Here is a 13718-nt window from a genome sequence, read left to right as displayed (position 1 = left end):
TTGGTTTACGACCACGTGCCGCCTCGTCTGCGCGATTAACGGGACGTGTTTGTGTCATTAACGGGACGTGTTTCTCCAGTCAAACGGTGATGATCGCCTGCATCAGCCCCTCGGACAGAGACTTCATGGAGACGCTGAACACGCTGAAATACGCCAACAGAGCGCGCAACATCAAGAACAAGGTGGTGGTGAATCAGGACCGAGCGAGTCAGCAGATCAGCGCTCTGAGGACGGAGATCGCACGGCTGCAGATGGAGCTCATGGAGTACAAGACGGTGAGACGCAGGGATGAGGTAGTAGTACTAAGTTATAAAAATGATGTAATAATAAGAGATAAGAAAATACTTTTCTAGCTTTTTTTAACGAAGTTTTTCTCAGATATTTACAATTTTTTTTGGCCTTTTTTTTTTTTTTACCAGATTTTTTAGCTTTTTTACCATTTTTTTACCAGATGTTTAAATTTTTTTTTTTTACAATTTTAATTTTTTTTTTTTACCTTTTTTTACCAGATTTTTTTTTTGTTTTTTTACCAATTTTTTACCAGACATTTACAATTTTTTTTTTTTACAATTTTAAACATTTTTCTCCCAGATTTTTCCCAGATTTTTCCCAGATCAGTTTTCTTGTTCTGCCTCGTATATCTCCGTTGACGGTTCTTTTTCGTTCCAGGGAAAGCGCATGGTCGGGGAGGACGGGCTGGAGGGTCTGAACGACCTCATCCACGAAAACTCGATGCTTCAGACGGAAAATAACAACCTGAGGCTGAGGGTGAAGGCCATGCAGGAAACGATCGACTCACAGAGAGCCAGACTCACACAGATACTCAGCGAACAGGCCAACAGTGTCCTCGCACGAGCAGGTACGAGGGAGGAGGAGAGAGGAGGAGAAGGAGAGAGGGGGAGAGAGGAGGAGAGAGGAGGAGAGAGGAGGAGGGAGAGGAGAGAGGAGGAGAGAGCCAGAGCCAGACTCACACAGTTACTCAGCGAACAGGCCAACAGTGTCCTCGCACGAGCAGGTACGACACAGAGAGGAGGAGAGAGGAGGAGAAGGAGAGAGGGGGAGAGAGGAGGAGAGAGGAGGAGAGAGGAGGAGGGAGAGGAGAGAGGAGGAGAGAGCCAGAGCCAGACTCACACAGTTACTCAGCGAACAGGCCAACAGTGTCGAGCAGGTACGACGGAGAGAGGAGGAGAGGAGGAGGAGAGGAGGAGGAGGAGAGGAGGAGAGAGGAGGAGGAGAGAGGGGGAGGAGGAGGAGGAGAGAGGGGGAGAGAGGGGGAGAGAGGAGGAGAGAGGAGGAGAGAGGAGGAGGAGAGAGGGGGAGAAGACAGAGGGAGAGAGCGATAGAGAGAGAGGAGGAGGGAGGAAGAGGAGGAGAGAGCACTGAAAGAGAGGGAGAAAGGGAGAGAACCGGTCACAGCGTATTCAAAGTTATATACTCACAGCGTGGAAGAGAGGAAGAGGGAGGGAGAGGAGGAGAGAAGGAGGATAGAGAAAGAGGAGAGGGAGAGGAGGAGAGAGGGATAGAGAAAGAGGAGAGAGGAAGAAGAGGACAGAGGGAGAGAGAGAGAGGAGGACAGGGGGAGAGGAGAGATGGATAGAGAGAGTGCAGAGGGAGAGGAGAGAGGAAGATGAGGATAGAGAGGAGAGGAAGAGGAGGACAGAGGGAGAGAGGCGAGGGAGAGGAGAGATGGGTAGAGAAAGAGGAGAGGAAAAGGAGGAGAGATCATTGAAAGAGGAGTCGAGTCGATATATTCCATGTGTGTGTTTTAATCGTCTTGTTGTTTTAAAGGTGAAGGAAGTGAAGAAATCGGAAACATGATTCAAAACTACATCAAAGAAATAGAAGAACTGAGGTAAAAAAAAATAAAAAATAAAATAAACCAAACAGATTAAACATAAACATATTCTTCATCTGTCACTTTTAAGATCAAACGTTCTCAGTTCTAGAGGAAACGCGACAAATTTCACCTGGTTGTTTATTTTTTGAACACGAGCGCTAAGCCACAAGAGCAAAATGACGGCAGGCTCATAGCAACCCGGCGTCATAGCAACCCGGCGTCATAGCAACCCGGCGTCATAGCAACCGAGCATCCATAAAAAAGCACCACGTTTTAAAAGAGATTAAATCCAGAACTAAACCTGGACCTGCCCCACGGGACGTCCCGATTTAAACCACAGAAGAGGAGGAGAGAGGTTTGAAAGAGAGAAGAGAGGAAGAAAGGGAGAGATGAGAGGAAGTGGAGAAAGGGAAAAGGTGTGGGGCCGGACACGTCACTGTGGAGAGTAGAAAGAAAGAGAAAGAGGGAGGGAAGAGAGAAGAGAGGTAGAGGAGAAGAGGTCATTTAAAGGGAGAAGAAAAGATGGAGGGAGAGACGAGAGGAACAGGAGGAGAGATCATGGAAAGAGAGAATAGAGGGAGAGAAGGGGGATGGAAGGGAGGGGGTGGAGTAGAGAAGAAAGGAAGAGGAGGTGAGAAAGAGAGAAGAGAGGAAGAGGAGGAGAGAGCGTTGAAAGGGGGAAGAAAAGATGGAGGGAGAGAAGAGGGGAAGTGGAGAAAAGATCATTGAAAGAGAAGAAAAGATGGAGGCAGAGACGAGAGGGAAGAGGAAGAGAGATCGCTGAAGGAGAGAAGAGAGGGAGAGAAGAGAGAGAAAAGATGGAGGGAGAGACGAGAGGGAGAGGAGGTGAGATCATTGAAAGAGAAGAAGAGAGGGAGAAGAGAGGGAGGGAGAAGAAAAGATGGCAGAGATGGAAAAGGAAGAAGAGGTGAGATCATTGAAAGAAGAGAGTAGAAGAGGAGGAGAAATTACTGAAACAAAGGAAAAGATGGAGGGAGAGAAGAAAGCGGGAGGAGGTGAGATCATTGAAAGAGATAAAAAAGATGGACTGAAAGAAGAGAGGAAGAAGAGGAGAAATTAAATATGAGACATTCAGGTTCAGTCATGACCAGTGAATAATCGTATTACATCAGTTTGACAAATGAAGATCGACTGAACCGATATCTGCAAATCGATACCTGATCCAGGTCTAAACCAGTTCTAAACCAGGACTAAACCAGGACTAAACCAGGACTAAACCAGGTCTAAACCAGGACTAAACCAGGACTAAACCAGGACTAAACCAGGACTAAACCAGGTCTAAACCAGGTCTAAACCAGGTCTAAACCAGGACTAAACCAGGTCTAAACCAGGTCTAAACCAGGACTAAACCAGGACTAAACCAGGACTAAACCAGGACTAAACCAGGTCTAAACCAGGACTAAACCAGTTCTAAACCAGGACTAAACCAGGACTAAACCAGGACTAAACCAGGTCTAAACCAGGTCTAAACCAGGACTAAACCAGGTCTAAACCAGGACTAAACCAGGACTAAACCAGGACTAAACCAGGTCTAAACCAGGACTAAACCAGGACTAAACCAGGACTAAACCAGGACTAAACCAGGACTAAACCAGGACTAAACCAGGACTAAACCAGGTCTAAACCAGGACTAAACCAGGTCTAAACCAGGTCTAAACCAGGTCTAAACCAGGTCTAAACCAGGACTAAACCAGGACTAAACCAGGACTAAACCAGGACTAAACCAGGACTAAACCAGGTCTAAACCAGGTCTAAACCAGGTCTAAACCAGGTCTAAACCAGGTCTAAACCAGGACTAAACCAGGACAAGTGTAAAGACCCTACTTCCTTCACATCGTCTCATTTTACTCAGTGACCTAACTGCTTTGTGTTATTGTTGTTGTTTTATTGCGTAACCTTCGCCGTCGGGAATCAGATCTGTGTCACTTAAACCTGATCTGGGCTCGTCGTCACATTTCGTGTCTAAAAATCCCCAAACACACTTTATCCACACGCTAACTGCACTTACGACGCTAAATACTCATAGACTGTTTATATAAATGGACATAGCTAACCTGTTAGCCGCCGCGCTACAAACAGGAAGTGATGAAACGGGCAGGAAGGGGGCGGGACTTTCAACATCCTCGCTCTGGATTGGCTCTTTGGTTGCTACACGAGTCCACTTCTTTATACAGTCTTTATACTCTTTAAATCTGCACTCTGTCACTTTTCTGCCACCTGTTTGACTCCTTGGAGATTATGTAACTGCCTGAAATGTTCCGCAGTACAGCATTAAACTATAATCGTACAGTTATTCCATTATAGGTGTTTTTATTGCTAATGAAAATACCTTAAAAACCTTAATTTTTTACCGTGATTTTAACATAATCTCAGCTCGTCTCCATGGAAACGGATGAGTTTAATGCCACAGCCCGGAACATTCAAGGCAACAGATGTTTTTGTGCAGTTTTTGGTGGATTTTCTTATAAAATCTTGTGTTTGAATTGAAATAAATCTAAAAAAAATAAAATAAAAAGTAAAGCTGATGTTGTGGATTTCAGGGCCAAACTTCTGGAGAGTGAATCTATGAACGAAAACCTGAGGAAGAACCTGTCCCGAGCGTCGACGAGGTCCTGCCTCTACGGGACGCCTCTGCTCGCCCCCGAGAAGGAGGCCAACGAGGTCATCGAGATGGCCAAGAAAGACCTCGAAAAACTCAAGAAGATGGAGAAGAAGAAGAAGAAAAGGTACAGAAGAGTCGGGGGCTGATGGAGACGTGATGGAACAGAAGGATGGTCAAAGAGGGAAAGGAGAGAGGGAGAGAGGAGAGAGGGGGAGGGAGGAAGAGAGGAGAGGAGGAGAGAGGAGAGGAGGGGAGAGGAGGGAGGGAGGAAGAGAGGGAGAGAGGAGGAGGGGGAGGAGGGAGGAAGAGAGGAGAGAGGAGGGGAGGAGAAGGGGAGAGAGAGAGGAGGAGAGAGAGGAGAAGGGGAGAAAGAAGAGAGGGAGAGGGGGGTAGAGGAGGAGAGAGAAGAAAGGAGGAGAGAGAGGAGAGAGGAGGAGAATAGGAGGAGGAGAAGAGAGGAGGAGAAGAGGAGAAGGGGAGGAGGAAGAGAGGAAAGGAGGAGAGAGGAGGGGAGGAGAAGGGGAGAGAGAGAGGAGAAGGGGAGAAAGAAGAGAGGGAGAGAGGAGGAGGGGGAGTGGGAGAGAGAGAAGAGAGGGAGAGGGGGGTAGAGGAGGAGACGGAGAGGAGGGGATAGAAGAGAGGGAGAGAGGGAAAGGAATAGATAGAAAAGAGGAAGAGGAGGAGAGAGAGAAGAGAGGGAGAGATGATTGAAAGAAGAAAAGATGGAGGGAGAGGAGAAATGAGAGGAAGAGAGTAGAAAAGATGAGGGGGAGAAGAGGAGAGATCATTGAAGGAGGAAAATACATTTTTCACCCGAGGCAGTTTTATTACATCAGACTCTTCATCAGTGACAGAAAAAATGTCCCATGAACTGAAAACGACAACAGGAAATACTATGGAACTTTTCTGCTGCTTGTTTCCATGGAGATGTTTTTGTCTGTTTTGTTCCACAGTCTGAAAAGTTACATAGTGCACCTTTAAGTTTCTTCAGTTCACTCACATTTTCTTTCTTGCTGCTCCTTCTCACTCCTTTATCTGCCCTCATCACCTCCCTCCTTCACTCCCTTTCTCTCTCTCTCTCTGTCTTTCTCTCTCTCATTCTCTTTCTGTGTTTTCTCTCTGTATCTCTCTTCCCCCCCTTTCCTCTCTCCTCCCCCTCTCCTCCCCCCTCTCTCTCACTCTCTCTTTGTCCTCCTCCCTCTCTCCTCTCCACTCCTCCCTCTCTCCTCTCCACTCCTCCCTCTCTCCTCTCCACTCCTCCGTTTAACCCTGCACAGACTGAGGCTCCATGAGACCCTCCCTCAGCGGGACACGGACAGTTCCAGGTTTGCAAAGTCCCATAATGCAACGGGGCCAACCCACTGATTCTGCACAGTGCGACCAATCACATGACACAAACATCCAATCACATGACACGAACGACCAATCACATGACACAAACGTCCAATCACATGACACAAACGACCAATCACATGACACAAACGTCCAATCACATGACACAAACGTCCAATCACGTGACACGAACGACCAATCACATGACACAAACGACCAATCACATGACACAAATGTCCAATCACACAGTCCAGTCTTTAACCTCTTCTTCTTCTTCTTCTTCTTCTCTGATCCTAAACTAACATGTTTTTCTGCAGAGGTGAAACTTGAAGCAGTTTTAAATCCTGACCCTTTTTTCCTCTTTTTCCCTCCAAATATTTAATAATCACCGTGATTAAACAGCTTTACTTAATCTGACAAATGTCACAGCGGCTTCATAAGGTTCAGTTTACTCTTTAAAGCTCCTGTATTACACAAAACTGACCCTTTAAACTGAGCTTTAAAGTTAGAGTTTTTATACTAGTGCGCCTCATGTGGCGGGAAGTGGAACTGCAGCGGCCCTGAACGTCTGAACATTGTACTGCAGTGTTTATCTGTGTAGAGTTTTAAGAACAAAAAGGAAACGTGAAAATGTAAAATGTGTCTGAAAAACCTTCTGAAGCCGCTGTATCTGCAAAGAATCTGTTATTGGTTAAATCAGACCTACTCTGCAAAATGGACTTTCAGAACGTTTACTCGTGTTATCGATGTTTCCGTTTTATTTACCGTCTGAAGTTTTATTTGGACTGATTCATGTTTGACTTTAATCTTTAATCGTTTATTTTCAAGGCGCCATTTTGTCGATAAAACCCCGTTTTCACCTCCACCAAGACACGCCCACTGTGACGCGCCCACTGTGACACGCCCACTGTGACACGCCCACTGTGACGTACACATTTCATTCTTCCAGTTTTATTTTCTTCTTCTTTTGGTGAGAGAAGAGAGGAAGAGGAGGGGAGAGAGGAGAGGAGAGAGGGAAGAGAGGGAGAGGAGAGAGAGAAGAGAGGGAGAGAGGAAGAGAGACAGAAGAGAGGAAGAGGAAGAGAAGAGAGGGAGAGAAGAGCGGAAGAGGAGGAGAGAGAAGAGAGGATGAGGAGGAGAAGGAAGAGAGGAAGGGGAGGAGAGAGAGAAGAGAGGAAGAGGAGAGGGAGAGAACAGAAGAGAGAAAAGAGGAAGAGGGGAGAGAGAAGAAAGAAGAGAGGCAGAACAGAAGAGGAGGAGAGAGGAGAGGGAGAGGAAGGGAGAGAGAAGAGGAGGAGAGGGAGAGGAAGGGAGAGAAAAGAGAGGGAGAGAAGAAGAGGAGGAGAGAGGAGAAGAGGGAGAGGAAGGGAGAGAGAAGAGAGGGAAAGGAGGAGAGAGAGAAGAGAGGGAGAGACGAAGAGGAGGAGAGAGAGATGAATTTTGTGACTTAAAATGTGTAAATTAAAACATAATGACACAAAACACAAAAGGTCTGATTTAATGATGCGATAATCGATGAACCAATCACATTTTAATGTTTTTAATAATCGTTTATGTTCAACTGATGGAAAAAAACAAAAATAAATAACTCTAATCATACCATTTTCCTCGGTCTTAAAAAAAAACTCACCTGCATGTCGTCCATTTTAGCCACTAACCAACAAACGCCACGATAAGTTAATAAATGTTAAATAAATGTTAAATAAATGTTAAATAAATGTTAAATAAATGTTAAATAAATGTATCATTTGTCTCTGTTTTCAGTGTCGTAGTCCCGGACAACGAGCAGGAGCGAGCCAATGAGGACGCAGAGGTAGAGTGATGTCACAGTCTCAGGTGCGACGGAGAGGTCTGTGTGACTCCACGTTTAGTTTGTCGTGTCTTTGCAGGACGCCAGCGACCACGACGACAACGAAGACGCCGACGGAGACGAGGAAGAGTTTGAAATGGCGGGAGAGGAGACGTCCGAGGACTCCGACTCTGAGGAACTGGATGAGAAAGGTGAAGGTTTAGGTTGATACGAAACATTTACGATATGAAAACGTGTCAAAAAGTTAAAAACAATCGAGCGCCAACTGTGACCTGGTGTGTGTCTGAGCAGAGAACGTGCAGGCCGACTTGGCGAACATCACCTGTGAGATCGCCATAAAGCAGAAGCTGATCGACGAGCTGGAGAACAGCCAGCGGCGTCTGCACACGCTCAAACAGCAGTACGAACAGAAGCTCATGATGCTCCAGAACAAGATCAGAGACACGCAGCTCGAGAGGGACAAAGTGCTGCACAACATGGGTGAGACAGCACCTCATGACATCACGAGGTGGAACAGAGCATGGGGACGCGTGGAGGCTTTGAATTAGTAAAATATAAAAAAAATAATAATAATAATAAAATGACCCAAAAAAAAAAAAATAATTAAAATGAAATAAAGTAAAAAAAATTAAAAATAAATAAGTAATAAAATAAAATACTAAAATAATAAAATGAAATGAAATAATAAAATAAGATAAAATAATAAAATGAATGAAATAAATTAAAATTAAATAAAATAATAAAATAATAAAATAAAATAATATTAAATAAAATAATAAAAGATAAAATAATAAAATTAAATGAATGAAATAAAGTAAAATTTTATAAAATAAGATGTTCTAAAATATAAAGATAAAATAATGAAATGAAGTAAAAATGAAATGACATAAAATAATATTAAATTAAATAATAAAAATAAATAAATAAAAAAAATAAAATATATAATTCAAAAAATACATACTATATATATATATATATATATATATATATAATTTTAAAAAAAGCCTGAGTCATTCCCTGCTGTTTGTTGAATTTGTAAAAAAAACAAACAAACATAAACATAGAAAAAATAAAGACTTAATCCAAACTATTCTCATAAAGGAGCTGTTCATGCATTAAGGTCGTCAGGCTCTCTTGAACGTTACAGCTCGCATTACATTCACCAGAAAGACTAAAATTAATTATTAATCCTCCCCTTTCTGTCCTTGTAGGATCTGTGGAGTCATGTACGGAGGAGAAAGCCAAGAAAATCAAGGCCGAGTATGAGCGTAAACTGAGCTCGATGAACAAAGAACTACAGAAACTCCAGTCTGCACAGAAAGAACACGCCCGACTGCTCAAAAACCAGTCCCAGTACGAAAAACAACTAAAAAAACTGCAGCAAGACGTCAATGAGATGAAGAAGACAAAGGTACAGGCGTCTGGAGAGCTCGTGTGAACTTAAAAAGTGCATGTGCTGATGTTGTACTGTCGGGTTGTGTCCACCAGGTGGTGTTGATGCGTCAGATGAAGGAGCAGCAGGAGAGAAGCAGAGCCTCAGAGACGAGGAGGAACCGAGAGATCGCGACGCTCAAGAAAGACCAACGCAGAGCTGAGGTTTGGGAGATTTGAAGTTTACACTTGATTTAGCCAGACAAGGCAAGTCACAAGTCAATCAAAGTTTTAGCCCCGGTTTAGCCCCGGTTTAAACCTGGTTTAGTCCTGGTTTAGCCCCGGTTTAGTCCTGGTTTAGCCCTGGTTTAGCCCTGGTTTAGTCCTGGTTTAGTCCTGGTTTAGTCCTGGTTTATCTCCGGTTTAGACCCGGTTTAGACCCGGTTTTGTCCCGGTTTAGTCCCGAATTAGGCCCGGTTTAGACCCGGTTTAGCCCAGGTTTAGACCCGGTTTAGTCCCGGTTTCGCCCCGGTTTAGCCCAGGTTTAGCCCCGGTTTCGTCCTGCTTTTGTCCTGGTTTAGACCTGGTTCAGTTTTGGTTTAGTCCCGGTTTAGCCCCGGTTTAGACCTGGTTTAGACCTCATTTAGTTCTGGTTTAGTCCTGGTTTCGTCCTAGTTTAGTCCTGGTTTCGTCCTGGTTTAGTCCTCATTTAGTCCTGGCTTAGTTTTGGTTTAGTCCTGGTTTAGTCCAGAACATAAACCTCAGCTCCACCTGAACTAAACATTTTTGTGACGTGACAAAAACGAGCCTGACGTTTCATGTTTTACCTTTTTTCTTGCAGCACCAACTTCGACAGCTAGAGGCGCAAAAGAGACAACAAGAGTTAATACTGCGAAGAAAAAATGAAGAGGTAAAACACCAACACATCATTTTCTAGGGCCGCCGACTGAAATTTGGAGGCCCGGGGCCCCCTGTAATACAAATTAATAGAAAGAGTGTCCAATTCTGGGCCCCCCTAAGACCCTGGGGCCCCGGACAACAGCCCCCTTTGTCCCCCCCGTTGACTCCCCTGTGGATAAGCCATTTTTTTTCTGCACATTCAGGTGATACAACAGCGATTATCACGATTATACGAAACGATTTTTGAGGAAAACAACATTAGAACACAAATCAGAAACGGCGTAACACGAGCTCTTTAAGTGAAACCGTTGATTTTGATGATTTCTTCCTGTCGTTTTCCTGATTCTTCTCGTTCAGGTGACGGCTCTGAGGCGGCAGGTCAGGCCCATGTCCGGGAAACTCAGCAGGAAAACTCCGGAGCCACAGGAGCCGTCTCCCAGAGGGTCAATGGCCAAAACACACGCAACTACAGTCACTCACACCAACGGAGCCAGGTACGCCCCCTCTGCTAGGCTAAAGCTAGGCTAATGCTAGGCTAATGCTACTGTTTGACATAAAACTGTTACATAGCTGCAGGTCTTCAATATTTACATTTTTAGATAATATAAAAGAGCCTTTATTTGTCCCACTATTGAGAAATTTCAGGGTTGCAATGCACAGTTCAATAACAGAAAGAAGAAATGGAATAGTCCGCCATTTTTAAGAGATTATGATCATTTCTATGGACCACAACAGACATGAGAAGATGTGGAGTAAATTATAGGAGATCTGGGAGTGAATCGTGACTTTTTTGTGCACATAAACCATATATTGTATTTTTATTTAATTATTTCGAGCAGATTAATGAACACGTGTGTCCAGTTCACTTAATGCTCATTTCACGTGTTTTTCTTGTTTAAGTTTGAAAATGAGCAGGAACCAGAAAATGTATTTATCCTCACTCCTGTTTTTCCGTTAGAACATAAATGAAATGCTTTGTTTAAGTTTCCTTTGTAGAGAAAAACTTATAACAACTATAAAACTTATAACAGAACTATGTGACTTTTTTTTTTCTCTCCCCTCCCATTACCCAAGCCCCTGCTGTCATTGTCTCCAGAGGAAAAATAAATAAATAATAAATACAAATTAGGTAAAAACTAATAAATAAAAATAAAGTAAAAATAAATAAAATAAAAATAAAGTAAAAATAAATAAAATCAAATAAAACAAAATTAAATAAAAAACATAAAACAAAAATAAAAACATAAATTCAATTCAATTAAAATAAATGATAATGATATAAGAGGATGATAATAGTAAATAAAATAAAAAGTTAAAAAGTGAATAATTATGATGGGTGATGAGTGTTTGTCCATTGATCTGAAGGTTAGCGGTTCCCGAATCCGAATCCTGCTCTCGACATAAACATCCTTGGTAGAGCGGTCAGAACCACTGACCCACAGGTTGATGGTGCGATTCCAGGTTCCACAGATGAATGCTGTCCTTGTGTCCTTGGGCAAGACACTTAACCCACCTCACCCCCACTGTCTGTGTGCACTGGTGTGTGAATGTGTGTGTCGTTCCTTGATGTGTATAAAAACCTGACCATTTACCATAATTAAAAACAAAGACAAACGCGCCATAAATAAACATATCACTTTTTACATATGAATTTAGGCAAAACAAGTTTATTTATATAGCACAATTCATACAAAAAGTAATTCAAAGAGCTTTACAGAATAAAAAAGACCTCTCTGTACCCTATGTTTACAAGTCTTTCATGCACCTACACCAAACTGTTACTCTTATTTAACATCAGCCTCTCCAGGGACGACAACTGTAAATTAGCATTTTCGCTAAACCTGGCACCAAACATCTTTCCTGGTTGTTTTTTTTTAAGGTGAATGTAATGTCCTGCACTGTCCCTGTCTAAATAAAAGCGTACTATACCGTAACACGCGCAGTTTTTCTATTTAATCCTTCCTAATCGTCTTGGGAGGTCATCCAGAATTCATAGAACAGTAGTTACATTCTTAACTTTCAGTGGCAAATTTTTTTTTTTCAGCGCTTTTCCAGTGTTTCAAGTCACTCAAAGCGCTTTACATCAAGGAAACACTCACACATTCACACACCAGCGCACACAGACACCTTTTACACCCCTAGTGGTCAGATGAGGAAATGCCCAGCCCACGCCCGCTCGAGTTTGTTGAGTTTAATGTTTTTTTTCTTCGCCGTTTTTGTAGGAGTTCTCCGGTGAGGACGGGTAAAGTGTACCTGACCCGAACAGCCCGAGCCAAGTGGCAGTCTCTGGAGCGACGCATCACCGACATCATCATGCAGAAAATGACCATCTCCAACATGGAAACCGACATGAACAGGTTACTCAAGGTAGATATTCATTCAGTACGCTCGTTTATAGCCGCAGTGAGGGGTGCAATTCTACGCCAACGGCTGCTCCGACCACCACACGCTCGCCACGTTACACATACGATGCCATATCAGTGAAGATCCTGCGACGAAACGAAGTAAAAGTACTATATTTAAGTACATATTTAGGTATCTGTGCTTTACTAAAGTACATTTTAACGTGGATAGTTTTTACTTCACTACATTTGAGAGCAGTATCTGTACATTTTTGAACATGACTGAAAAGTAAAAGTGTTTTTTATTACCTGCTGAAAAGGCTGAGGGTTCATAATTTGCGCAAAACAAAAATATACAAATAAAAACAGCTGGAAAAACGATCGATTTGGTTGTTTCTGTTGAACAAAATTCAGCGCAAATCTTCAAAATCACCACATCTGACTCTTTATTACATCTCAAAAACTGCTAAATACTTTTACTTTTTACTCTTTAAGTACATTTTTAAGTGCATACAATAGGTACAAGTAGATTTTTCCATGTAATACTTCCACTTTTACTTAAGTATTTTATTGCTCTGGTGTCTGTACTTTTATTTAAATAACACAATTGAGTACTTCTTCCACCACTGGCTGCAATTTTAGGGTTTTAGTCTGTTTGAAGTACTTGATTTTCAAACCCAAAGACGCTACTTAAGTTCTGAGTATTTACATGCATGACTTTTGTGGCGACATGCACAGGTTTAGAACAGCTTTTTCAAACAGCAAAGTATCATATAGATCCTTAAAGTAATGTAGCTTTAAAAAAAACATATAAAATTGTCCAAACTTGCTGTACTGTAAACTGTGACTTAGATGATTATTTCCTCCTCCCACAGCAAAGGGAGGAGCTGACGAGACGGCGCGAGCGTGTGCTGAGGAAGAAGGACAAGATGGCGTCAGACGGAGCGGACGCCGACCGGAGCCTGGCGTCTCTGAGCGAGGAGCTGGAGTCTCTGAGCGCGAACATCGACTACATCAACGACAGTATCGCCGACTGTCAGGCCAACATCATGCAGATGGAGGAGGCCAAGGTCGGGAGGTGTTTAGACGCTTGGTCGATTAATCGGTCGATGGAGTCTTTGTATCGGTTTAGATTTTAGATTTTAAGAAGTTAGTGACTCGGTTTTATTTATGGTCAACGACAGCATTAATCTGTGAACGCTGGAATCGCACTGCCAACCTGTGCGTCATTGGATCTGACCGTTCAACCAATGATGTTTATGTCAAGATGAGTGGGCAAACGCTCTACCAACTGAGCCACCGTCGCACCCTACAAGTTAAAAGGCAGATTAAACTCACGATCCACAAGTTTAATCTGTCTTTACGTGTAAATATTCATTGTTTCCTAGTTCATTTTCCAGCATAAATTCTTGTTTTTGCATGAACTCCCCCTGCAGGTGTAGTCTTGTAAATGCAGTTTGAGTTCAGATACATAGAGACAGAGTGACGTAATCGTTCTGAGAG

The 13718-nt window shown here is 43.1% G+C and overlaps 1 protein-coding gene across 1 annotated transcript in view; it reads left to right on the top strand.

Annotated features, from left to right (window-relative positions):
* The window catches only part of LOC117379310 (kinesin-like protein KIF21A), an 82012-nt gene that overhangs the window by 49403 nt on the left and 18891 nt on the right, over positions 1 to 13718 (top strand). The window contains exons 8-20 of the mRNA XM_033976003.2: positions 80 to 275; positions 670 to 859; positions 1789 to 1852; positions 4399 to 4584; positions 7557 to 7605; positions 7682 to 7793; positions 7894 to 8082; positions 8814 to 9013; positions 9091 to 9198; positions 9815 to 9883; positions 10231 to 10367; positions 12096 to 12240; positions 13091 to 13285. Of these exons, the coding sequence (XP_033831894.1) occupies positions 80 to 275; positions 670 to 859; positions 1789 to 1852; positions 4399 to 4584; positions 7557 to 7605; positions 7682 to 7793; positions 7894 to 8082; positions 8814 to 9013; positions 9091 to 9198; positions 9815 to 9883; positions 10231 to 10367; positions 12096 to 12240; positions 13091 to 13285 (1840 nt within the window). The remainder of the gene's footprint in view (positions 1 to 79; positions 276 to 669; positions 860 to 1788; positions 1853 to 4398; positions 4585 to 7556; positions 7606 to 7681; positions 7794 to 7893; positions 8083 to 8813; positions 9014 to 9090; positions 9199 to 9814; positions 9884 to 10230; positions 10368 to 12095; positions 12241 to 13090; positions 13286 to 13718) is intronic.

This window comes from Periophthalmus magnuspinnatus, chromosome 12, assembly GCF_009829125.3.
Source record: "Periophthalmus magnuspinnatus isolate fPerMag1 chromosome 12, fPerMag1.2.pri, whole genome shotgun sequence".
In the NCBI taxonomy this organism is placed as follows: domain Eukaryota; kingdom Metazoa; phylum Chordata; class Actinopteri; order Gobiiformes; family Gobiidae; genus Periophthalmus; species Periophthalmus magnuspinnatus.
This window is presented reverse-complemented; position numbering and strand designations above follow the sequence as displayed.